Here is a 26,345-nt window from a genome sequence, read left to right as displayed (position 1 = left end):
ATTTTGTTTGCGGGAAAATAAGGAACTTATAGAAAGAACACCTTTCTAATTTTTTGCATGTCGATTTGCAATGACATGAAGATTATTTTGAAAAAATAAAAATGTGAAAAATTTTGGTACCAAAAGTCATTAGAGGCAAATGAAAAAAGATTAAGGTTTTTGCTCAACAATGAAATTTTTTCATTGGAATTTTTAAATAGTAATATTAATTTTTGATTCATCGTAAGTAGAGTTGCAAAGTTTCCCCCAAAGGCTGCTACCGGCACCGCCCCGCCCCACAAATTTTTTGGGGGATACCGGCATGCTACCACGCCCAAAGCAAAAACACCACCAAATTACCGGCATACTAAAAAACCTGCATTGTTGATTCCAGTTTACCCCTACAAGAGATGCCACATTTTCCTCTTAGTGTCCAAAGTTTGAATCATATGCTAATAATTTTTTTTTGTGCAAAACCAAAAATACCGGCATGCTACCGGCAAGACATGCCAGATACCACAAAAAAACCTGCGGTAGTGAAAAATTACCGGCATGCCGGTAATGCGGTAGGGAAACTTTGCAACTCTAATCGTAAGCTTAGTGTTGTTTACTTTTTGTTGGTTGCTTAATCCGTTCTTGAGTTATAGTCCATCAAACTCACCGTTACATACCGAAGGTAAAAAAATGTAATGCAATATAACTCAAAAAGTTTGGATCTGAGAAGTCTGATATTTTGCCAGGCGTCTTAGGGGCCTATGATTACCCCTAGGACCGATTTTCATTAAAATCTGAGAGATGAGGGTGACGGGCCTGGTACGATCTATCGTGGAATGCCCCAGCTGTCAGGTAAGCCACTCCCTTTCCCCCGGCGACCGGAACCCTGATTCCCCTCCCCTCTCCCCCTCCTTTCCTCGCACCTGCCATCTCGGCTGAACAGTCACCCCAGCCGATAAGGCGCGGAACTGCCTGGCGTCACCGCTCTGACCCGATACCGGCCCGGCCCAGTTCTCAACCGCCGCTGGGCGCACCGCTAAAGCACGTGCTGCTCTCCCAGCCTCCAAGGAGCCCGGGTCCGCGCCCGGCGCCCGCGCCCCCACCCCTCGTTGGCATCCCCGTGCGGACCGATAAGATAGCTTGTCTCTCAGACGGTAAATAAGAGCCACTGTGTAGGCAACGCCGCTGTCGGTGTTCGAATTTGAAGTCCGATATGGGTGAAATATGGGAATGGAAGCGGACACAGTGCGTGAGAAAGACGCGGGGAGTTTTGAGAAGAAAGTTACCGCCATCGGTGTTTCAAACATGTGCGTGTGAATTTTTCCTGAAGCACATGCCCATCGCAATAGCATTCGGATTGACCCTGTTGTTCAGAGCGGGACAGATATTTTATCGTGGTGACGGATTTGTTGAATTGCTTAATTTCCATAGCAAGACATTTTTTACATGTTTGAACTCATCTTTTTGTTTTTTTTGCGTGTTTTAAGAAACTGAGGAAACGGTTGTTTTTTACGCTGCATTTTTTGAAGTCTTTTCATTGCCGGAACCATCTCGACAAGACAGTCGGTTGTTTCTGTCTCGGAACCATCTAAATTATTTCTATAACGCTATGTTGTTTGAGCTAATTTCCTTCCCGGAACACGCTACCTCAATCAGTACCTTAAGTTCTCATCTCTAGCCGTTCGTGTGTTTGACTCACCCACATACCAAGTATGCATCTCTAGCCGTTCGAGTGTTGGACCCACCTGCAGAACGTTCATGACCTTATCGGTCTGCATCATCTTCCACAGCCAGTGGGGCACGTAGAAGCAGAGCGCCTGCAGGAACAGCACGTAGGGAACCCACATGTAGTAGTTGTGGTAGACGGTCTCCTCCTCCGGCACGTCGGGACCGAGGCCGCGGTGGGCCACTTGGAGACCCTCCTGTAGGGGGGGGGGAGGGGGGGGGGCATCAGACAGGCGCGATGGTAGTCGTGGAGGGCTGAACGTTTTGCTTTTATATTGTTTTCCATTGAACATGTGCATTGCAGTGTAGCTTGAGTCTAGCTTTTAGAGCATCTCTCACATATTTATTAGTGATTTTCATGATGACTTATCCCCGTTCCAACTTCTGCTTACTACTAGCAAACAATTCGTGACTAAACCCCTCAATCTGTACTTGTAAACTTCCCCTTCCGATGATCAATATTTGACGATAGGTCACCGCGCGGCACAATGATAGCACTAGGGGAAATTTGCTTCGATATTCAAGTGATGTCTCATTTGAATATCCGGTGCTCCGTATGCTGAATTACACCGGACAATAATTATCTTCGTGCAGCGGACATCATCATTTAACGAAACCGGATTGCAGAGCCGGGCAATCACGGACTTTGGATCGTGTTGCTATGGTTGCATCATTTACTTTGTTTGATTTCCGGTCTTGGAAAGCAGGTTGACAACTACATATTCCCTATCGCACAGAACCTAGAACGAGCTATCAATCACTACAGGCTTAGTTCATGAGCCAGCATTGGTCTGATGAATCCTAGATGACGCTCCAGTTTTCCCACAAGTGACGGGGCTTATCTGTGTTGCCCTTTGGTCGTACACCGCATGGTGACGGCCCTGTTCCTGCAAACTAGCGCTGCTACACATTACCATTGCAGGTAACAGTGTGACTGGCACAAACTCACGATTAGTTGAAGCAATAATTTCATTTGAAACCATTGGTGGCAGCAATATTCGCTAGCGAAACATGGTTGCTAGTTCAATAGGAATTGTCATGAGTTCAATAGGAGTTCAATAGCTAGTTCAATAGGAGCCACTGGGTTCAAGCTCCGTTTTAACCCCCGGAGCTTGGGCCTCAAGGGTTACAGATCACTGTCATCTGTAAACTATCTTCCTACAGATCATAGAGGGTAGTAGATGAATGCGAAACCATGAATTCCCCACTTTTAGGGCCAAGTGTTAAGCTTAAACGCCTCCTTAAAACATAAATTTATTTCTAAAGGTTCAGCTGTGAGAAATGGACACAAGATTGCGTGGTGGGTAGGCTGCAGTTAACCCGCGCCCCACTGGGGTCTGCGTATAACACGCCCTACTGGGGGGGGGGGCTATTCATAGCCCCCCCCCCCTCCTAACTCCGAAACTACTGGGCCGATCGTCAAAATTCAAACGGCGTCTGATAGCCCCGGAAAAACTGTCGAGCGAAACCTAATTTCATTGACCTCGAGGTCACCGATGACGTCACAGGTCAGGTCAAAGTAAAAATTATTAGCATTTTGGCTTCTTCACTTTTTGGGCTCTGGCCGCCGTCTTACAAGTCAGATCAGGCTCATTTTTGGTTCACACACTCGTGAACAGATGCTCTAGATACTCTGAGGGTACCAAACTTGTACTTTGATTTTCAGGTCAAGGTCAGGTCATCACAGGTCACGAAAATATTATATCATCCGTCGGTCACGTGACACATGTTTTATGGTCCATTTAGGCCAAAGATTTCGAATTTGATGTCGTCTGTGTCATTCCAGGTCATTTTGAGTCAAATTTAGCTCAGGTCAGGTCACTTTCAGGTCAAAAAAGGTCAAATTTTGAAGTTATAATTTTTCAACAAAAAATGTGTCTATTGGATGCAGTTTGAGCTCAGGAACACGATGGTGCTATTTATATTGGCGTACGATGTCAAATTCGTGCTGAAAAATTGATTTGAGAAATTAATAATTGTTAATTTTTTGCAATAATGCGTATAAATTGGCCATTTTTGAAGATATTTAGCTAAAACTTGCTAGGCTTAGTCATAATAATGTGTTCTATCACATCTATTCCGGTTTTTCGAAAAGTCAAAAAGTTTTTGAAAAAAATGTAAAAATATAAATTTTGAATTTTATTATATAAAATATTCGAAATTTTCAAAATTTCGAAAATCCGAGATAGCAGTTTGATAGCGCAGTCTATTTTGAGTCAGCTCATGCAAAGAAATTGGATCTAACTTAAAAACTGAGCTCTTGGCAGCGATTGCCGTGGTTCAATGTTTTGCGTCGAAATCGGCCGAACATGACGTCACTCTGACGTCATTTCCGGCCGACCTATGGTACGTACGAAGTTCAAATTTTGACACAAGGTGTCAAATCGATGCAGCCGAAGGTGCTGAAAGTTTGGCGTCGATACGTCCAGCGGTTTGGAAGTTATTGCAGAAAAACGGGAGGGGGGGGGCTATAAATAGCCCCCCCAGTGGGGCGCGGGTTAAGAAGTAAGTCTAAATTTGGCTGTCGCCCTTACATTGCTTCTATCAGCGGGGCCATCATCATTCACCCGCTGTGCCCATCCACGGGGGTCTCACCTGCATGTCTTTGGTGGACGGCAGCGTATAGGTGCTGGAGATGAAGCAGTACGTGTCGATGACCTTCTGCGAGAGCGAGTCCTTGTCCACCAGACAGGCGATCTTGTCGCCGAGGTACTGGGTGGCCGTCACCAGCAGGCAGCACGCCATTATGAAGACAAACGTCGTCCGGTAGTGCATGCGGAATATGAAGCTATCCCCGCGCGGCTTGGTGCGCGACGAGAACAGCTTCGTCTGAGACGAGAGCGGTCCGAGAACGCCCAACATCGGGGTGCCCGATTTGATTGCCGACTGTGAAAGAGGTGAAACACGGTGCTGTGTTAGCTGCAAGGGCTGGACGGGCACTCTGTGGTGTGACTCTGGGCACTATCGAAGTTGACTGCAGCCGTTTACCTGGTAAGCTGACCTGACGCTTACTAATGTTGATTTAACCATGAATGTTGAGATATCGATAGCCCTGTGTAGTTATTATTAAAACATGGCTGGTATGTAAACTGGGTGTGTCGCCCCCCTCTGGCAAAGACATCATCAAGCAATATTGCCCTGTTCGGTCTTCACCTTCGGGCTGCAGTGACGTCACATAAGGCAATATTGTTCACTATTGCCCGCTGCCCCATACATACAGTATTTACATGTTGTAGCTGACTTTCTAACTGTAGGTGGGGAATAGGCATGCCAAACGGGCTCATTTTTTTCTTAAGATTTGTCAAAAACAGAAAGTACCTATACTGCTTTATCAACTCCATTTCTGCAATTGAGTAGGTACATACCACACACCATTACTATTTCATTTAAAAGTTTTCTGAATTGTATAACTTGTCGTTGCTCTATGGCTTTGCTCATAAACACCACGGGGAGGAAGAATGTTTGAATATCACGACCATTTTATTTTATTTCTTTTTCGAGTGAACCCGCACGGGGGGAGGCTCTACAGAGCCTTCTCCCGTTTCTGCAATATTTTCTAAACCACTGGACGTATCAACACGAAACTTGCAATACCTTCGGCTGCATCAATCACTTTGCCAGCTTGTTTGCAATTGAAAGTTTCGTAGCTAACATACGTCGGCCGGAAATGACATCAAAGTGACGTCATGCTCGGCCGTTTTTGATTAAGAGCATTGACTTACGGCAGTCGCTCTCAAGAGCTGAGTTTTAAGCTAAGTCCAATTCCTTTGCGAGATGACTCAAAATATGAAGGGCTATCAAACTGCTATCCTGGATTTAAAAGGTTAAAATTTTTGAGAGATGTACATATACAATGTCAAAAATTATATTTTTTCCATATGTTTTTTTAATTTTGAAAAAGCGGTATAGGGGTATGTGATAGAACTCTCTCTCTCTCTCTCTCTCTCTCTCTCTCTCTCTCTCTCTCTCTCTCTCTCTCTCTCTCTCTCTCTCTCTCTCTCTCTCTCTCTCTCTCTCTCTCTCTACGCTGGAGTACGAAAAACATCATCTTACACATTATGTGATAGAACGCATGCCGATGATCTACTCTAGGAAATTTGTTCCGATATCTTTAAAAAAAAATTAACCCGCGCCCTGGTGGAGTCTGTTTATAACGCGACCTGGTGGGGGGGGGGGCTATTTTTTGCCCCCCCTCGTATCTCCGAAACTACTGGACGGATCCGCAAAATTCAAACGGCGTTCGATAGCCCTGTCAAATTTGTCAAGGGAAACCAAATTTTATTGACCTCGGGGTCACCGATGACGTCACAGGTCAGGTCAAAGATAAAATGTTTCACCGTTCACGGGGCTTCTAGGGAAAGCGCTATCATCATCATCATCATCATCACGTTTATTAAGAAACAAAAGAATACCTACACAAAATCAAGATAAGTAAGAACTGGTGCAAAAGCACTCGAAAGTGCTTAATTCGAGGCACCAGCTCTGTTAAAGAACATACAAGCAAATAAACACATACACACATATACAAGAACTTAAAATGGATTCAAACAAACTAAATCGCCGGTCGCCGCCACCAAGCCGAACGCGTCGCGCATTACAGGTTGTCCAGAGAGCCCCGTTGCCGACGCCACCCCACCGAGACACGCCCATCCCGCCTCGTAATTAAGTAGTCAGAGTGTTGGGATTGTAAAGCGCCCAGAATTAAGTAAGAACGTTTGGAAGTGTTGAGCCACCGCCCGGCCGTCGCCACTATTTAGGTTGGTGCCATGAAGAAGGATTTCCAATTTTTTATTAGTTTGGTATTCATGAAAGTTAGTATGGAGTGTTTGCGATACTTTTTGGTAAAGGATGCGTCTTTGAGGTAAAAACAATGGACATGCTGTGATGAAATGACGAACGCTTTCTATGCTGTGACCACAAGGGCATGCCGGAGAATCTTGTTTTTGAATGTTAAATTGTTGTGAATTTAAATCGGACATTCCATTTCTTAGTCGCGAATGTAGGATGTTGCCTGTCTTTGACCCAAACGAGTAGTATTTTGGTGGCTGGGGGGAGCCAATATGGTGTACAATGTGTTTTTTGAATTCTACTATGGATAAGGATTTAAATGTTGCCGGTAGTTCGTTGTACTCTTTGCTTGTGGTGATAAAGAATGATCGTTGATATGATGATGTTTTCGGACGTTGGATCGTGTGGTCATGGGCATTTCTTAAAACCAACTGTGTGTCTGTCACCCTTGTGTTTGTTATAAGTTCTTGTATGTACTTCGGTAAAATTGGTTTCGATTTAACGAGTTTGTGATATAGTGACAATCTATGAATGCGTCTTCTTGTCGTTAGTCTGTCCCATCCTGTCTCGAGTCGTAATTTGTCGGAGGGTGTTCTAAAGAGTGCTCCTGTCGTCAGTCTAGCCGCTCTGTTTTGCAATGTCTCCAGTCGTGTCGTGTCCTGTACTGTGATATGTCCGTCGTAAACAGTGTCACAATAGTCAAAGTGTGGTCTTACATAGGTTGTATATATTTGGTGAAGGATGGGTCTTGGCAAATGTTGTGCAATAGGATACAATGGACTGAGGGATATGTTAACTTTTTTGCATATTTCGTTAATATGACAATGAAAGCGAAGATCGTCAGAGAAAATTAAACCGAGATGTTTGTGTGATTTTGCTAGTGGTATTGCTTTCCCTCCGAACGAAAGAGTCGGTGGCATTTTGGAATGTTGTCTGTGAGTGAATGTTTGTTGCACTGTTTTGTCGGCGTTGAAAGTGATAGCCCAATTTCTTCCGTATTCGAAAATAGAGTCCAGGTCTTTTTGGAGCGATTGTTCTGTTTCGCGTAAGTCAGTTTCTGAGTGTGAGGCATAAAGTGATGTGTCGTCAGCGAAAAATAAAATATTGTGCTGTGTCTGCTTTGAAAGGCCGTCAAGATAGATAAGAGCTAAAAGTGGTCCGAGGACGGAGCCCTGCGGGCATCCTGCATTTATGGTCTGTGGTTCTGACAGTGTGTTGTTTATGCGTACCATTTGAATACGGTTTTTGAGATATGACTCCAAAAATTCTAAAAGTTTTCCAGTTATTCCAAAATCATGTTCGCATTTGAATAACAAGCCTTTATGCCAAATTTTGTCAAAGTACTTTGCAATGTCCAAAAAGATAGCTGTGAATTGTTTTCCTGTGTCTAACGATTTATACATGTTGTTTGTTAGATAAAGAAGTTGTTGTTCAGTGCTGTGATTTTCTCTATAACCACTTTGTTTTTCCGTGAGGAGTGAGTTTTCTATAAAGTGAGAATACATTTTTCTGTAAACTGTTTTTTCGAATACCTTTGAAAGAGCTGATAAGATACTAATTGGTCTATAACAAGTAAAATCTGAGGGGGATCCTTTATTCTTGTAGATAGGTGTTATGTGGGCAACTTTGAATGTTGATGGAAATTTGCCTTCTGCAAGTGATTTGTTAAATAAACGAGACAAAGGTTCTGCAATTAAAAGAGCTGTCATTTTCAATAATCTCACAGGAATTTCATCTGGGCCAGTTGATTTGTTGACGTTAAGACTGTTCAACAGTTGTAATACCTCCCTTTCACTTGTCCGGATGTTTTCGAGATTAGGTGTGGCTATTTGTTCGGGTGTAATATCTGGAAGCTGCTGCGAGTCTGAAATGTTGAGTGTCGATTGGGCGGCAAAGTGGTTGTTGAGTATTGTTGCTTTTTCGGGGTCCGTTGTGATAATGTCGCCATTTGGTGTTTCTAGCGGTGGAATTATGTCAGTTCTGGATTTTCCCATTAGCTTACGCAATGTCTGGTGATATTTTAACGGATTGGGCTTCAACACCAGTAGTTTTTTAACTTCGTTCTGCATGTATGCATTTTTTAACCGTCTATTAAGCTGCGTTACTTTGTTTCGCTGGTATCTCCATCTGTCCCAGTGGTAGTCCAGATTTGTGTTCTTGGCTTTCTTGAATAGTCTATCCCGTTTCCTTATATTCCTCTTCAACTCAGAAGTGACCCATGATTTTTTGTTGGACTGTATTTTCACGCGTTTAGTCGGTATTGAGGCAACAGCTGCGTCGTATATTGTTTTCGTAAAATTTGTTGTCGCTGTGTCTACGTCACTGTCAAGTAAACGATCCCAGTCAGTGTCCATTAAAAGATTTGTAAGACGAGTTGTGTCCATATTTGTGTAGTCCCATATCAGTCTGGTGTCCGCTTGATTTTGTAAGGGCAACATGAAGTTTAACGATGCGAATATTGGGCAATGATCCAAATTAGCGAATGGAGATAATGTACCGCTCTTAGTGATTATTTCTGTACAATTCGTGAATATCAAGTCTCTTAAATTACATGAGTTTCTTGAAAAACGCGTTGGCTCTGTTATTAGTTCGTGCAAACATAATCCATCAGCGGCGTCTTTTAGCGCATTGTCAAATGGTGTAACTCCACTGCTGCGAATTTGCAATTGTTCACTTAAGTATGCGTTTCCTGCGTTGAAATCTCCTAAAATTAATGTGGCAGTGGGTGCATGTCTTTGCGCCTGTAGCACGGCTTCCGAGAAATTTCCAATGAAATTGTCTAATTTTTCAACTGGTTGGTTTGGTGGCAAATATAGACAGCATATGATTAGAGTGAAAGCTTTAGTCTTTACTTTGACCCAAAGCCATTCATGGTTTCCTACTTCTAGATCTATTAACCTCTGCACAGGCAAAGACGAGTGTACATAGACTGCGACTCCCCCTCCATGTCTGGTTCTGTGTTTGGTTATTGGAGCGTGGTATCCTTCAATTGCGTACAAACTGCTTGCAACAGTACAATCCAGTTTTGTTTCTGTTAGGGCCATGATTTTAATGTCGTTAGCGTTGATGAATTGGTGAAGCTCGTCTAACTTTTGCGTCGCTGTTATACTGTTGATATTTATATGTGAAACATTTAGAGTGTGTGTGATATTCGGCCCAGGATTTGTTTCTACGCCACCTATAACAAGCAAGCTTTGCAAATTTTTGTGCTCCCCTAGGCGTTTCCAGTGTTTGTGTGTTGTATGGATGCTAAGAGTTATGTGACATTTTCTTGTTTCTAGCGATAATAATTTAGTTCGCAGGTGATGTGGCCAGGATAGGATAAGATAGGATAGGATAGGATAGGAACTGTCTAGCGGCGACGAGCGGACGGCGGCTGCGAATTTACGAGGCAGTAAAGTCAACGGCGTGTTCAGTCGGCGGGCGGGCGCGCCCGAGGGGGCGGCGACAGCTCCGGTGGACTCGATCCGGTGTACGAAGCACGTCGGCGGCGGCGGCGGGCCGCGCTGCAGTGATTATCAAATTATATGCTTGAAACATGGTAATGACAGAACGTTATAATAATAATCAACAACATATACAAGCAAAATGACCACAACAATACGACGTAAAAAAAAAACATGATAACGAAGGAAACGAAACGTAAACATAATACGACATAAACGGAAGTGACAGGCAACATTGCTACGACTGATGATTGAGTGAAACCCCACGTCTATACCACTACACACACCCCGATCCCCGCCCGACCCCACCGCAATCCCCAGCAGGCAGCACGAGCCACCGACCCCGGCCGCCAGCACCCGCCCGCGTCACATCCCAAGTCCGGCTAACAAGGCAGCGCCCGTGCCCACACCCGACACGGTGCCTCGGCAGCAGGACACATCGGCCAGCCGGTCCGACCGAGGAGCGCGGCGGTGTCACAGCCCAGCCCACCGGCTGACAGCAGTATGAGCAGCGTCAGACGCCACCAAAGTTCACGTGCACCGGGTCGCCCCGCCCGGTCAGCCAGACAGTCGGGCCAGCCGACCGCCGCCTCCGGCGTCCGTGGGATGCGCTCGGGGCTACAGACAGTCCAGACCGACCGGTCGCACTGTGGCACGGACACGGCCAAGGCTCCACACGCTCCCGGACTGCAGAGTGGCCGGTTTTGCGGCCCAATACCCAACCCGAGAGTTCACACACATGACACAGTCTCTGATCCGAGTCCGACTAACCTTATCGATAGGCGCCTTTCTCACGGGGCACCGGAATGCTGCGTCCAGAGAGGGCTTCAGTCGGAAATCGTCGCGCTGAGATGCATCAGCTGCCCGATGGCGTCAGCGGCGTCGCGAGGGCCGTCGGGCAGGGAGACCGACAGGGCGCATCGGATCACTGGGAAGCCTGGGCCGCCTGCTGACGGGTGACCCGGCGCCCGACTCCCGCCCCGGCTCCGTCCGCCGACTTCGATGCGCCGGCCGCCACATCGCGCAGCTGAACGCCAGCGTGTTTCTCCAGGTCGTCGATGGACTTGATGATCCTGGTCGGTCCGTTCTGGGAGACGCGGATCTTCAGCCGTCCGACGTCAGACCAAGCTGCTGAGATCTTGTTGGCTTTTTTCAGCTGTCTGGCTTGGAAAAGCAAATGCTGGTTTGCACGAGTTAAATTGTCCGACAGGAAAATTTTACCAGCAGTTTCGGCTGAGACACTGGACCCTGGTACAGGGCGTGGCTTTCTAAGCTCTCTGCGAGCGTTATATAGCTCCTGTCGCGCTTTGAATGAGGTGAAACGCACGATTATTGTGCGTTCCTTACCGGGCCTCGCAGTCCCGCCGATGCGATGAGACGTGTCTATGTCGTGTGGAGAGATATTTACACCCGCCAGCTTGGCTGTGTCCATAACCAGTCGGTTCGTTTCCTCGTTTGCACCTCCCTCAGGGATCCCGGTTATGTTGAGACACAGACGTCTGGAATACTGTTCTAGATCATTCAGTTGCTCTCGTGTCTCCTTTAGCTCTTCCTTTAGTTCCTGGATCTCCGCGTCCTTTTGAGCTAGTGCTTCTCGAACGGCTGCCGTGACAGCTTCCTTCACTTCTGTGCGGAACAGATCCTGGAAAGCTCCTTCTTTGATTGCACTGATCAGTGCACGCTTCACACTGTCCTCGTCCATGGTTCACAACAGCGCAGCCGCCGCCGCCGCCGATCAATCACAGCACAGCCGTCAGCTCTGTCAGCGCCCCGACTCGCCTCCGCCGCACCGCACCGAAACGCACACGGGACCCGGCGGGTAGTGGGCGAGAGCTCGCGCGCACGTCCGACCTCGGCGGCGGCCACAGGTCAACTGCTATAACACCGAGTAAAACGCATTTTGTCGAAAATTAGCGATAAGACGTCAGTTGTCTAGTACATATGTTGCTATTAGAGGTCACTGGTCAAACCAGGTCAGGTTACAGGTCAGGTCACCAAAGGTCACCAAGGGTCACCACATGAACCCAACTTTACTAAGGTTGTGCGATGCATGTTTTATGGCCAGTTTTTCATTTCCAACCCAATGGTGTTGGTTATAAGACCATCAGGTACGGTTTAGGTCACTTTCTGGTGGAGGTCAGGTCAAGGTCAGGTCAAAAAAGGTCAAATTTCAAAGTTGATATTTTTGCATAAAATGGGTATCGATTCGATGCAGCTCGTCACGGGGAGTCTAATGGTGGTATTTGTTGTGCACTACGAGGTCTAGAATTGCTAAAAATTGAGTTTGAAAATTTGAGGTCATCAATTTTGAACAGTTTTTTCGCTATAACTTCGCCAAAAAAAGAGGTATCAATCTAAAATTTGGTATGTGGATGGAAGGCGGTAAGGACTATCACATATATTCCGGTTTTTGCGAAATTCAAAAAACTTTTTGGATTTTTTGACTATTATATCCCAAAAATCTATTTTTTGATTTTTTGGGGTCAAAATCAAAAAAATTCAAAAATCCGAGATGGCAGTTTTGTAGCCTTGTTAATTCTACAGCTTTTATGTCCTAAACATTTTTCTGTATTTGCAAAGCTATAGGCCTGACAGCTCTTCCCGCGAAACCCTTTTTTGGGTCGAAAACGGCAGAACATGACGTCACTCTGACGTCATTTCCGGCCAACCTATCATAGCTTTTGGAAAAAATTTTTGGTCACAATGTGTAAAATTGATGTTCGGGAGGGTACTGAAAGTTTGGTGACGATCGGCGCAGCGGTTCTGGAGATATATCGAAAAGTCTGGAGGGGGGGGGGGCAAAAAATAGCCCCCCCCCAACAGGTCGCGGGTTAAGTTATACCTCGCTTTGTAGTCAATTTTTTAACTATGTAAATTTTCAAATAAATTTTTAGTACATTTTCAACATCGCGCACCAATGTTAATAGCTTTATCGTGTTCCTGAGTTAAACTGAATCTGACTTTTTCTTGGAAAAATCTCCACCTCAAATTTTGACCTTTTTGGCCTGAAAGTGACCTGACCTCAGCTTATCCAGCTGAAAATGGCCTCATATGACACGACCGACACTGTTTTCGAGATCTATGGCTGAATAGACCATCAAAACATGTGTCAGGCGACCGATGCATCCTATGAACTTTCCGTGACCTAGGATGATCTGGCCTTGATTTGAAAAAAAAATCGTATTAACAAAATCGTTACAAGTTTGTTGCCGTCAGGGTAGCTATAAAATGAGGTAAAAATGAGCCTGATCTTACTTGTAAGCCGGGGTTCAGAGCCCAAATTATGAACAAGCCAAAATGTTGATAATTTTTTACTTTGACCTGACCTTTGACTTTATCGGTAACTTCGAGGTCAATAGAATTAGGTTTCGATCGACAGTTTGTCCGGTGTTATCAGATACCGTTTGAATTTATAACATCGGGCCAGTAGTTTCGGAGATGGAAAGGGGGCTCGGTAGTTCCCCAGTCAGTCGGCAGTTCCCCTTCCCCCCAGTCAGCCGCGGTGTGGAAAATGCCCCACTGTCAAAGAGAAGAGCCAGGCACCAACCCTAGCCAGATAAGGATTAATCTTGGTCGCTGGTGTGCGTTTTCTGAGATATTGTTCGCAAAAATGTAAGGAATGATTTGTTTTGCTTGAAAAATTCATTGATTCATTTCATTTTCTTTGCTTTTACGAGGACTGTTGCCCTATCGTAGCCCAATAGGGTGAGGCTGGGGACGTTTTCAGGCCATGCAGCGACACACGAAAAGCGTTGTAAAAAGATTCGTCAGAAGTCGTTGACAAATAACTTTACTTAGGCCAGGTCGAAAGTCACGTTACCGGGGTCATCGATGGATAAGGTGTTTCAAGTTTTAGTTCTTAGACAACTTAAATAATTACTTTCAAACAGAGAAGTCTGGATTGTCGCTGAAAAACTTATATATGATAGTCTTTCAAGTTTCACAGACATGTTCTCAAATTTGATGTAAGGTCCATGGTTTGGCCTCCACAGTCCACAGAGTAGGACTCGTCAACATTGGCGGTTATTGATGGAAATAAAAAAAAAATTATCTGCTTTTGTTCTGCAATAACTTTTTCTACACAACTAGGTATTACGGTACCACATTGATAAGCATCGTATTTTTCTTATCTAGACGCATCGAAGAAACTTTGATTGTCCCTTAAAATGTCACCTGAAAATCGTCCTAAGCTTAGGGTTGAGACAGGAAGGTTACGACATGGATGACCTGAATACATCCAAAGTGCTTTCATCACTCAACGATCACTCATTCTGTCAAAAGCTTTTGCGGTGATATAAAAAATGTGGTGACATACCTAACTAAAAGGTAGCCAAGCTTTCACAAATATTTTCTGCTACATTTCACACCACACAGGTGCATTTAATTCAGAGTCGCGTCTATTTCATCGAACCTCCGATTTTCTCATTATTATAACCTACCGGTTCAGCTCAAATCCTCTCTTCCCTGTCGAGCCCGTCGGCTCTTTCCACACTCAGGTCCAGTCCTCTCACTCGCCGGAGTTCAGTTCTCGGAGGGTTCGATCCCCCAGTCACCGAAACAGCGGTCTCCAGTCTCCGCCGGCCTATCAGCGACTGGCGCCGCTCTCGTAGCCGGCTTCATCTCTCCACTTTATCAGCCCTGTGTTAGCCGAATGAGAAATGACAATTTTCGGTGTAACTAGCGCCATAGTTTCCCTCTGATTATCCGGGAGAGATTATCTGTGGTTAAAGTTCTCAGGAAATACTATATGCTGAGTAATATCGTAATCTATCAATTGATGACCGATCGGTTAGTGTGTTGCTGAGTCAATCGACGCGATGATGAGGAGCTCCTTTGTCCTGCGCTTTAGGTCAAACTGAATCTAAATGACGAAATACGAACAGATTTATCAAACATATGCAGACCGGTCACAGGTCTCTGGATGTTCGAGGCAGTTCCACAGAATTTTCAGAATAGGCGTGTTTTTCACTTATAGATTGTTTAGTCGTGATTATATATTTTCTGCCTTTTATCGACCGAAATGGAGGAGATTTTGGAAGATTCGTCTACTTGCCTCATAGCGAGTCAATCTTTTATATTTTTTTTTCCTGCGCATTGACTCGCATTTGACAAAAGCATGCGCAGTTATAAATCTTTGACTGGGAAAATGAGGGCCTTCAAGGGAGCGTTCTGCATCCAATATTACTGGCCTGATTTTCAAAATTTAGCCGAGTTTGATAGCCCGGAAATAAACCATCCAGAAAATCTAATTTCTTGGCCTGAAGTTCATTGTTTACGTTACACGTCAGCTCAAAGAAAAAATATTGATATTTAGGCATGTTAACCCTCGCCCGTATAGGGGGGGGGGGGGGGTCGAACGGACCCCCCCATGGTTTTTCGCAAATAACTCGCGTAAAAAGCGGCCGATCGCGACGAAACTTTCAGTACTCTCGCGTTTATCAATTTTACACCTACTCTAAAATTTTCATGACCCTGACCCAAATGACCTTTGACCTGTGACCTACTTTTCGAGACCATGTTTGGCCGGAATCGCGATTCGGCGTATGTCGGCTCGCATTAGCCGCGCGTTTGCAGTCTTTTCGTGGTTTCAAGCGTTCAAACATGTGATATGATGTTGCCCCCATGCATTAGGGTGGGTGTCAAGGTCACCTGAAGGTCAGGTCAGGTCATTGACCTTTGATGACCTCGGTTCACTTTTTCGAGTTTTACATGTTTCTAGACCAGTTTTTGGAGCTGAGTTCGAATTTAGCAACCATATGAACATTTACGAAGTAGTTTTGGTGCCTTCGTAACATGTTACGAAGCTGTTAGAGGCGGTTGCCACCTACTACGAATACCCTTACTGGTTGACCTGACCTGACCTGACCCGACCTGGCCTAAATGCATGAAGTCATCATCTGTGATCAAAACTAACATGATATTCGTGATCAGCACACCAAAAAAACCCATAACAGCCACACTTCACGACGTTCTAACAGGTCCCGATTTTCCCGACTTTTGGGTCATTGACCTGACCTGCAAGGTCAACCAATGACCTAGGACCTTAAAATTGGGCATCATCGGCTTCCTCTCGTCACGAGCAACACGCTCGTTTTTTCCGCGAAGCTCTAGCTCAATCAGGGGCGAAACGGCAAGGGGGGGGGGTCCAACGGACCCCCCCCCCCTATACGTTCGCGGCTGGAAAAACACCAATACGGGCGAGGGTTAAAACTTAAGGCCTGGTAACCGTCACATCAAGCTCAATTTCGGCTGAACCGTTCAGATACACGATAAGGTACTCCCTAATTCAATTAACCCTGCTCTGCTGGTACAGAGACTGTAGGAAAGTTGTACGTGCTATGTTGGAGTTAAAGGGATAGTCAGGGAAGATCACAAAATGTCAAAACATCTAGAGTCATGTATACCAAGGTCATGAGGCACGTCATGCATGGTCCATTTGGGTTTTGTAAAAAAAAAAAAACGAGAGTGGCGCTGAAGATCCCATCCTCAACCAATTTTATCGAAGTAAATAACGATTCAGATTGAACACGGAACAGTTTGCAGACATCGGCTCCCGTGGTAATAGTTCGGGCAATGGCTATAGTCTGTTTTTCGTATCTTCTACCTTCACTCAAAGACGGTAAACTCTCTAATCACGTGCTCCAGCGAACATCTAATTAAATCAACACCGCTGCAAAGTCATTTTTTATCTCGAACGCAAGATCGAACGTCTGTCCCCTTGGCCTATCTCGTTAATCAAAATGCAATGTTCGTTGTCAAGTGAAATGCATTTGCATAAAAAGGTGTCATCATATTTTCATTCTGGCAAAATTATCCCTTTCTAATTTCATTATGTTTTCAAACAACAGAAGGGCAATGGCCTTGGTCTCAGACAAGACAAAATGATCGTAACGTTTTCTTTCAACGTTTCAAAGCAAAAGAAATGTGGGTTAGGTGACTGAAATAAGGCGGTGAAGAAGGAGCACAACCAACGAATATCGCCAGAATAACGAACTTACTTCCTTGGATATCAGAAAGAAAAGTGTTGAAGGCGCGGAGATACACCGACGGTGTTGGCACAGTTCAACTCCGTCATGCTTTCAGCGCAATATAATACGAAAAATGGCGTTCTTGTTGCTATTACCTGCAATCATAATATAAGCCCTAAGGCGTTGGTGATTGCCAGTGGTCAAAAAGTCATGTCAGATGATAAAGACCACCAGCAGCTTTCGACAATACCTAATAGCTGCTAGAACTAAAAATGTTTCGACGGCGCTGTAGTTCAATCGGTTGACAAGGTTTGGTCAGATTTGTCCAAACATGTTAAGCTCGGGAGTTTTTTAAATTTATGACCTTCATTGGCCTTCACTATTGACCTCAGCAAAATGCGGTATATACTATATACGTATACTGCTGAAAGTAATTGTTGAGAGCTCTATCGATTCTTGCCCGCGTCTTCGTATCTTTTTTACTTTTCGGGATGATCGCGTGAGGCAAATAGGAAAACTGTAAGATGAAGCAAATCTGCCTGGGGACCCCCAAGCGGGCGTGGGCTAAGACAATTTTGTTATTCGTCGGTGTAAAAGTTATCGCAACGTAAATAAAGCAAAACATAAATAAAGCATTTGAAAAAAATATGGCAGAGCATAAAACACATTTAGCTTCTTTTACCCAATGAAAAGGAAGTGCAAGGTTTAAACTTTAAGCAAGAGCGCTTCGCACAATGCAAGTACCTATGAACAGCAAAACGTCCTTGTGTATAGGTCGGTTGTCAGTACCAATAAACCGTGGTAACGATAATACAAGCGATACTCTAGCTTAAAGGTTTCTTTTCCGACTTTATCTGCGCAGCAAAGGCGAACTCCAACACGAGCAACAAACTCTTGCAATGAGTGGTGGGCCATGCGGTCAAGATTTGAAAACTATACCCAAAAAACGTGCTGGAGGGGCAAAACATCTTTGAGTGAAGGTAGAAGATACGAAAAACAGACTATAACTACAATGGCTTGTATGCATTTTAGTCAGTTGTTTTTCTTCATTTGTAACATCTGAGCCGTAGCAATCCAATATATCCTGCTCCTTGCTTTAGGATGCTTTTTCGGCTAATAACGGTCGTGGCGCAAGCCACAATCCTAAAATATGCAAAATATGCAGTTACTCAACGTGACCTATTGACCAGACCCTATAACACATTATTCTTGAAGAGCTACCTATACGTTCAAGCATGAACTTATCACCTCTGTAGTCGTTTGTGGACCTTGTGCTTGTCATGTCTCGTGCAATATCAAATACGCGGTGGCGTCGTTTGTACAGTGTGGCTCGATCCTCCCCCTCCCCCCGTTTCAATGGTGTCACATGATGTAAACGACGCCATCAGTTATGTCGAATAGCTAACATTTTCCAACTGACGAACTGTGGAGCGAGATCAGCTATCCATTTCGCCATTGTGCCTGAATGTCTCTCACTGTCGCCACCTACATACTGACTGATCGAAAGAATGGGTTTTGTCGATTGGCCATCGAAGAAGGCAAAAAGGTAGCTTAGGACCGTGCACTAAGGGAGAGACGTTGAGCTTATTCAATTATTAACGTTGTCTGCCGTGGTTCTTCCGCGGGCTCGGGCGTGCTGCCAGCTCGATAATAGACACCCATGCCTAATTTAACTAGCTTTTTTGGGGGGTAATTTTAAGGAACTTATGGAGGTAATTAAAAGAAACAGCATTTAATTTGCAGGGAACAACTGCATCAAAAAGACATCATTTTATTCAAATACCAACTTCGATTTCAAACTAGTTTGATCTGACCTTCATCTGACCTCGAATCAAACTTCATTTATGGGCCAAACTATCAATTTAACGCTTGCATTGCGTTGCTTGAGTAACATTATCCGTGAACTGTGTGCCACATATCCCTTTCAATAATTAGTCCATGGTCGTATTTGGTGACCTGACCTTGATCTTGCCAAAATTGTATCATCATCTGTACACTGCGCCTTTTCTTGGTAACTTATGGATGTTTTTATTTGTTGTTGTTGTTGTTGTTGTTGTTGTTGTTGTTGTTGTTGTTGTTGTTGTTGTTGTTGTTGTTGTTGTTGTTAGACAATTTCGGCCAGATTGGATTACAAGCCAGTGACCCAGAAACTTTCATTAAGACATTTGATTTAACGGTCTTCATTTGACCTTTTTTACCTGATCTTACCTGATCTTACCGATGGTCGAATATGCGATATAAACGTTTGCGTTTTTAGAGCTTTTGAAAACCGTTTCCAGTCTTTCTACGAATGGAATGACTAGGTACTATGACTACTATATGCTTATAGTTGTATCGAGAGTACATGAACCTCCAGGCTCCACGAGTCAAACTATTAAAACAGTTACATTTAAGGCGTACCGGTTTCGTCTATTGACTTCTTCAGCGCCGTATGAAACAAGGAACAAGAAAACGAGCACAACATCAATCGTTTGAAATAAATAGCACGTATTTCTGAGAACAAGGTCAGAGTAGTCGGGTACCTCCTAAATAAAACGAAATCATACATATTTTCGTGAACATGTAACAATCTATTCGCAACATGATATTACAATAGCTAAATAGTATTATATCAATTGACGGTGCATATAATATGTTTTCACTTCTCTCACTCTTTCACTCTCTCTCTCTCTCTTTCTCTCTCTCTCTCTCTCTCTCTCTCTCTCTCTCTCTCTCTCTCTCTCTCTCTCTCTCTCCTTTCTCTCTCTCTCTCTCTTTCTCTCTCTCTCTCACTCTCTCTCCCTCCCCCCCTCTCTCTCTCTCTCCCTCTCTCCCTCTCTGTTCTTTTCCCACCTCCCTCTCTTTCTCTCTCACTCTCACTCTCTCATTCTTAATTTTTATCTAGATCAATGATGCTCAATTGTGCTGCAGATTTCGCCCATTTTATAAACCCCCCGTTCGTGTTGATCGTTTCGTTAGTTGCGATGTACGCTGCTTCGGTTGCTTTTCTAATCGCTTTTGAAGAGCATGAAGCTATAATTTCTGTCCCCTCCCAGTTCGGTAAATGTCCCGTTTTGTTCGCATGAGCCACAAAAGCGCTATGTTCCATAAAGTTACGAAAATCTCGTTTGTGCTCCTTCAGTCTAGTTTTTGCTCCCCTGCCTGTTTCTCCTATGTATGCCTTTTCACAAATCCCGCACGGTACCCTATATACTACACTCTTATCTGACTTGTCTTTCTTTTCTTTCTTTCGTATCATCTCGCCTATTTTTCGACCAGATGTCACAGCTGTGCGCGCGCCCGTCGTCTCGATTCGCTTGGCTACTACGTTCGCTAGCTTCGAATTCGGTATGGTAAGGTAACGTTCGTTTTTCTTTCGCTGTCGTTCAGTCTCTGCTCTATTTCGGATCTCCATTGCCTTCCTTTTCAGATTTAAAAGAAGGCCCTTAGGGAACTTCAGTCTAATAAAAGAATCTAAGACATGTTGGATTTCCTGCTCCAGATACTCTTCGCTACATATGCGATAGGCCCTAAGAAAGAAACCTAAAACTACTCCCCGTTTCACTCTATCACTGTGTCCTGAATAAAAATGAATGTAATCTTCTTTGTTCGTTGGTTTTCTGTAAACTTTGAATTTTAGGCAGTCTCCTGTCCTTTCTATTTCAGTGTCTAAGAAGGGGATTCTACCTTGCTTCTCATGTTCAATAGTAAATTGGATCTTTGGATCTACTGCGTTAAGCTCATCTAGTTTTACGTTTAAGTCCATGTCACTTGGAGCAACAACCAGAACATCATCAACATATCTTACCCAGACTACGTTGTCCCCCATGATACTCTGGTAACGGGCATAGGCATCACGTCGTACATAGGCAGCGCTCCCCACCGACTTGCCAAGGTACTGGCCAGACCTCTCTCTAGCAATTTAGGTGCTATCAGTGACAGCCACATTAAGAATAGTGCCGAGCTGATGGAGATCCTCCGCCCTATAGACATGTCGGGAAAGTGCTTAGCCAGCTTCGATGTCAAATCCTTGTTTACGAATGTCCCCATCGACGGTGCATTTAAAGTCATTGAAGGGGTGGTAAGGAACATGGACCCAGATCAGTTACCGCTAGCCAAATCAGACTATCTTAAACTTATCGCACTTTGCATGAACTTTGGTGGCCTCACATTCGAGTCTGAAGAATACTTTCAACATAGCGGATTAGCCATGGGCTCACCACTGAGTCCGGTGGCAGCCTGCCTGTACTTAGAGTGGCTAGAGAAACATCGTTACCAGAGTATCATGGGGGACAACGTAGTCTGGGTAAGATATGTTGATGATGTTCTGGTTGTTGCTCCAAGTGACATGGACTTAAACGTAAAACTAGATGAGCTTAACGCAGTAGATCCAAAGATCCAATTTACTATTGAACATGAGAAGCAAGGTAGAATCCCCTTCTTAGACACTGAAATAGAAAGGACAGGAGACTGCCTAAAATTCAAAGTTTACAGAAAACCAACGAACAAAGAAGATTACATTCATTTTTATTCAGGACACAGTGATAGAGTGAAACGGAGAGTAGTTTTAGGTTTCTTTCTTAGGGCCTATCGCATATGTAGCGAAGAGTATCTGGAGCAGGAAATCCAACATGTCTTAGATTCTTTTATTAGACTGAAGTTCCCTAAGGGCCTTCTTTTAAATCTGAAAAGGAAGGCAATGGAGATCCGAAATAGAGCAGAGACTGAACGACAGCGAAAGAAAAACGAACGTTACCTTACCATACCGAATTCGAAGCTAGCGAACGTAGTAGCCAAGCGAATCGAGACGACGGGCGCGCGCACAGCTGTGACATCTGGTCGAAAAATAGGCGAGATGATACGAAAGAAAGAAAAGAAAGACAAGTCAGATAAGAGTGTAGTATATAGGGTACCGTGCGGGATTTGTGAAAAGGCATACATAGGAGAAACAGGCAGGGGAGCAAAAACTAGACTGAAGGAGCACAAACGAGATTTTCGTAACTTTATGGAACATAGCGCTTTTGTGGCTCATGCGAACAAAACGGGACATTTACCGAACTGGGAGGGGACAGAAATTATAGCTTCATGCTCTTCAAAAGCGATTAGAAAAGCAACCGAAGCAGCGTACATCGCAACTAACGAAACGATCAACACGAACGGGGGGTTTATAAAATGGGCGAAATCTGCAGCACAATTGAGCATCATTGATCTAGATAAAAATTAAGAATGAGAGAGTGAGAGTGAGAGAGAAAGAGAGGGAGGTGGGAAAAGAACAGAGAGGGAGAGAGAGAGAGAGAGAGAGAGAGAGAGAGAGAGAGAGAGAGAGAGAGAGGGGAGGGAGAGAGAGTGAGAGAGAGAGAGAGAGAGAGAGAGAGAGAGAGAGAGAGAGAGAGAGAGAGAGAGAGAGAGAGAGAGAGAGAGAGAGAGAAAGAGAGAGAGAGAGAGAGAGAGAGTGAAAGAGTGAGAGAAGTGAAAACATATTATATGCACCGTCAATTGATATAATACTATTTAGCTATTGTAATATCATGTTGCGAATAGATTGTTACATGTTCACGAAAATATGTATGATTTCGTTTTATTTAGGAGGTACCCGACTACTCTGACCTTGTTCTCAGAAATACGTGCTATTTATTTCAAACGATTGATGTTGTGCTCGTTTTCTTGTTCCTTGTTTCATACGGCGCTGAAGAAGTCAATAGACGAAACCGGTACGCCTTAAATGTAACTGTTTTAATAGTTTGATTCGTGGAGCCTGGAGGTTCATGTACTCTCGATACAATACTTGTCCATTTATAACTATGCTTATAGTTGCTTCTCGAAGATACCTTAGGAAGCGGAAGCAGAATTTGCCCCGCCAGCGGGGCGCGCTCGGCTGAATAGTTGAATACCTACTTTAACGGTAACCCTATTAGTGGCAGGCTCCTGGCTACCCCTACTGGTGGCGGGGGGGGGGGGGCTGTTAAGAACCTCCAGTGATATCTCGAGATCTAATCGGCCGATCTTTAAACTCAAACGGCATCCGACCCCACTCAACGTGATCTACATTTTGAAAAAGAGAAATCCCCAAAAAACAAATAGGGGGAGGGGACAGTACATAGAGGGATAAAAACTGCAAATTGCAGATGCCTTTTCAACTGCTCGCAACGGCCATGTTTTCAACCGATTTGGACGCAACTACTGCTTATCGGATGGAAAATTAGCCAGAAATAGACACGTATCATCAAAATAAGCATTTCGAAAAAATGATAGGCAGTTACAGGTAATTGACTTTGGAGGTATACAAAAATGTATAATAAATCATTTTTTTTCTGGTGCGGTCACCGAAATGGGTTAGGAATGGTCTTATTATGTTAAAAACATGTGATAAAATGCTTGATTTAGAATATCTATTCATAGGCGGTGTCAGGGCACCGAACTTGGAGGTGAAATCGACACCACTTTATTTTTCTTAGAACCTTTATTTCTCATGTCAATTCTGGTTGGCCAGAAGACATACCGTTGGGGGCTGTTTGGCATCCGGACGTGCTGTTGATGAGCCAGTTCGATGTGGTGCTGTAACCGGCCATTTGAAACAGCATGCAGCGATGTAGGAAAATCGGTATATAATCAAAACCGTTCCACATTTCTCTGATATCACGCAGGGTGATGTGTAATGGAACCATCGGTCTTACGGACCATTCATTTAATATTTTTTTAAATTTTTTTTTGCCTTGTTTTATACATTTAGGTGTGCTTTATGGGGTGGCGAGCTTGTCTCAAATAGTCCCACCAACTTTGGGTATACATATCTGTTTTTGCGCCGCCAGAGTTACGTACAAAAACGTAACCGGAAAATTTCACTGTCGACTTATGAATACTTATTGATAATTATCCTATCATTTTGAAAGTTAAGCATCACATCATATCATCACAGCCCTAGCATAAAATGATGCAATTTTATAACTGACCTAAGTGCTGTGTCCTACGAATACGGAAAACAATTGATTATATAGGTAGTAAACATTCAGTATTTCCGGAAAATATTTTGTCGAAAGGACCAAATTTTAATTTGGAATCTCATTGCGATAAAAAACTATCCCTTGCTTAACCGATTTTCATCAATTTCTTTGCAACTAAAACTGTCTCGAATAGCCCAGCCCTGTGCGGCTATTTGAGGCAGGCTTAACTTAAAGAAAATTCCTTTTTCATTATCACTAGCTGCACCAAAATGCGTCTTTCGGAAAGAGGTCACAGAGAACTAGATTTCTGCTATTTACATGCTATATGAAATAGGAACCATTTTAAAGGCAGAGGCAAAAACTGTTAATCCGTCTCAAATGCGGCCCCACCTTACGGTATATTATATTTCAACAAGCAGCACTATCGACTGATATGTAGCATGATTTTTCTGTGACCTTGAGGTTAAATTTTTAAGTTGATCTTTTTAGGTCATGTTATAGTTCATTCGAATGCGTCTGTACGAGAGAAACGCGAAACTGGTAAAATCAACGTAATACATGCTTGGTGTCAAAAGTCACTGCAGAGAAACGTTTTCCGAAAAAAAAAACGTTTTCCGCCGTTTTTGAGATATTGTTGAAAACCGCAGGGGGTGTTCAAACACCCTCCCCCCCCCCCCAGCAGAACGCGACTAAGAGTTTTTGTTGTACTAAAAAACTCGCTTCGTTCTTTATTCTCGTTCGTAATTTACAGCATTATGCGGAATTACAACTAAATCCGGTGTTTTATATGTATTGTTTTTGTATGCATCCTGAAAATCAGTTTTCCTGACTACATTTCACCGACTTAAACCTCGCCGGACCTATTGGTTTTCCACATACGCGCCGGCCGAGGGGGGCGGGGGCGGGTACGACCCCCCTCGCCGTTTCGCCCCTGGTGAAGCTAGCGCGTCGCGGAAAAAAACGAGCGTGTGCGCCGTTACGAGACGCAGATATTGGTACTCGATTTTAAGGTCCTAGGTCAACCGGTGGCCTCTGAGGTTAGGTCAAGTGCCCCAGGTACGATTCAGTTTTTGGTGAATAACTTCGCAAAAAACGGCCACAGAGCCGCGATTTTGGCAGCATCGTGTTCGCCTCGCTCAGGCGCGTCGAATGATATACTTTTTGTATGGGTCAGGTCAACTTAGGGTTTTGTGTTGACCTCAGGTCACGGTCAGGTCAGCGCCCCCAGGTCACGAAGTTGGTCAAAAGAGGTTATGTCGCATATCATTCGATTCGGCAGATCTTCCTGAGTCCATTGGTGACTTTTCCGTCTCGCTAGCTTAATTTGATCGGGAGTTATTGACGAAAAACTAATATGACCTTGATGACGTCATAAATGACGTCACGCAAGGCCAACATTGCAAAAGTGACGCATCTAACCATGCAAGGAGTGCATAAAATCACGATTCTGTGTGCTTGAGATAGTTAAAAATCGTTCCCGGCGCCAGAATAGCAGTTTTTATTTTTCCCCATTGACTTATAATGGTGAGGTCACGGAAATGACCTGACTTCATATGACCTTTAGGAAAAATCCGAGATATACAAGTTATGAGACTTGTAATGGGTACTAGATCCTGCAAGTTTCATTTCCCTGTAAAAGCTCCTCTGGCAGTGAGGGCGTTGCAAAGTTGCGACATCTGAAGACCTTGCAGAGGTTCACTTATGACGCCATAGGTCAGTGACCTGACCCGACCCGAAAATGCGGTTGGTGTCAAAAGATCCGGCCTGAATCAAAGGTTAGGTATGTCAAGTTTTAGCTCTCTATCGCTTGCGCGTTTGGAGCTATCGCGAAAAAAAACCTATGGGGGGCGGCACCCGCCACCCCCTCGGACGGCGAGGGGTAAGTACATAGAAGTCTCAGCCCAGTTGAACCATGTTAAACTAAGCAAAAACATGACTGTAGCTCAAAGCTAGCAAAATATGAATCTCGGGATAGATGCATAAGAAAAACATAACTTACCTTGTCTTCTCCCATGTTGAAAAACTTCTCGGAGCTTCCCTATAACATACACTTAACCACCACTCACCACTCGCTTTGCCGCCACTTTTTCAGGCGGATCTCAGCATGGTGAGCCTACGGCCATGGGCGTCGGAATGATTGTACCCTATCAAAACTATCAAAAGACTCGCATGCGCATTTATGACGTCTGCTTGCTTTGGTTATCGCACTGGATTAAATGATTTGATTAACGGCCCTGTTTTAAGTGCTAGCTACATAGAGTGTTTCAATACATATTGCATACCTACCTAACTGAGAAGGTAGCTGAAAATAATCAAGTTCTGAGCTACATCCGAAAATGCTAAAGTGCTCCTACCCTCGCTGTGGCCAGGCCGTACATTTCAAACTCTGACACCGAGTCAGTCCAGGAAATACACATAAAAACTAATTGTTGATGACTCGCAAATCGCAATTTCAGTCACATATAACGTAAGCATCCGAACTCTATCAGCATTGGCCCAATAGCTCTACCTGAACGACTATGTTA

General features: G+C 44.2%; 1 protein-coding gene across 2 annotated transcripts in view; it reads right to left on the bottom strand.

Moving 5' to 3' along the window:
* LOC122373857 (innexin inx2-like) overlaps positions 1-25,965 on the bottom strand; it is a 43,816-nt gene extending 17,851 nt beyond the window's left edge. Inside the window, exons 1-3 of one of the 2 annotated variants that reach the window (XM_043352246.1) lie at positions 25,820-25,965; positions 4,294-4,584; positions 1,719-1,895 (exon numbers count right to left, since the gene is read on the bottom strand). In XM_043352246.1, coding sequence (XP_043208181.1) covers positions 1,719-1,895; positions 4,294-4,584; positions 25,820-25,834 — 483 coding nt within the window. In that variant the 5' untranslated portion in view covers positions 25,835-25,965. Of the gene's footprint in view, positions 1-1,718; positions 1,896-4,293; positions 4,585-14,371; positions 14,541-25,819 lie in introns of those variants that run through there. The other variant, XM_043352247.1, reaches the window with a different exon arrangement.
* Between the last annotated feature and the right edge of the window lie 380 nt (positions 25,966-26,345).

The sequence above is a fragment of the Amphibalanus amphitrite genome, unplaced genomic scaffold (assembly GCF_019059575.1).
Source record: "Amphibalanus amphitrite isolate SeventyFive unplaced genomic scaffold, NRLGWU_Aamphi_draft 001562F_arrow, whole genome shotgun sequence".
NCBI classification, from domain to species: Eukaryota; Metazoa; Arthropoda; class Thecostraca; order Balanomorpha; family Balanidae; genus Amphibalanus; species Amphibalanus amphitrite.
Note: the sequence above shows the minus strand (reverse complement) of the source record. Positions and strands in the feature narration are given on the sequence as shown.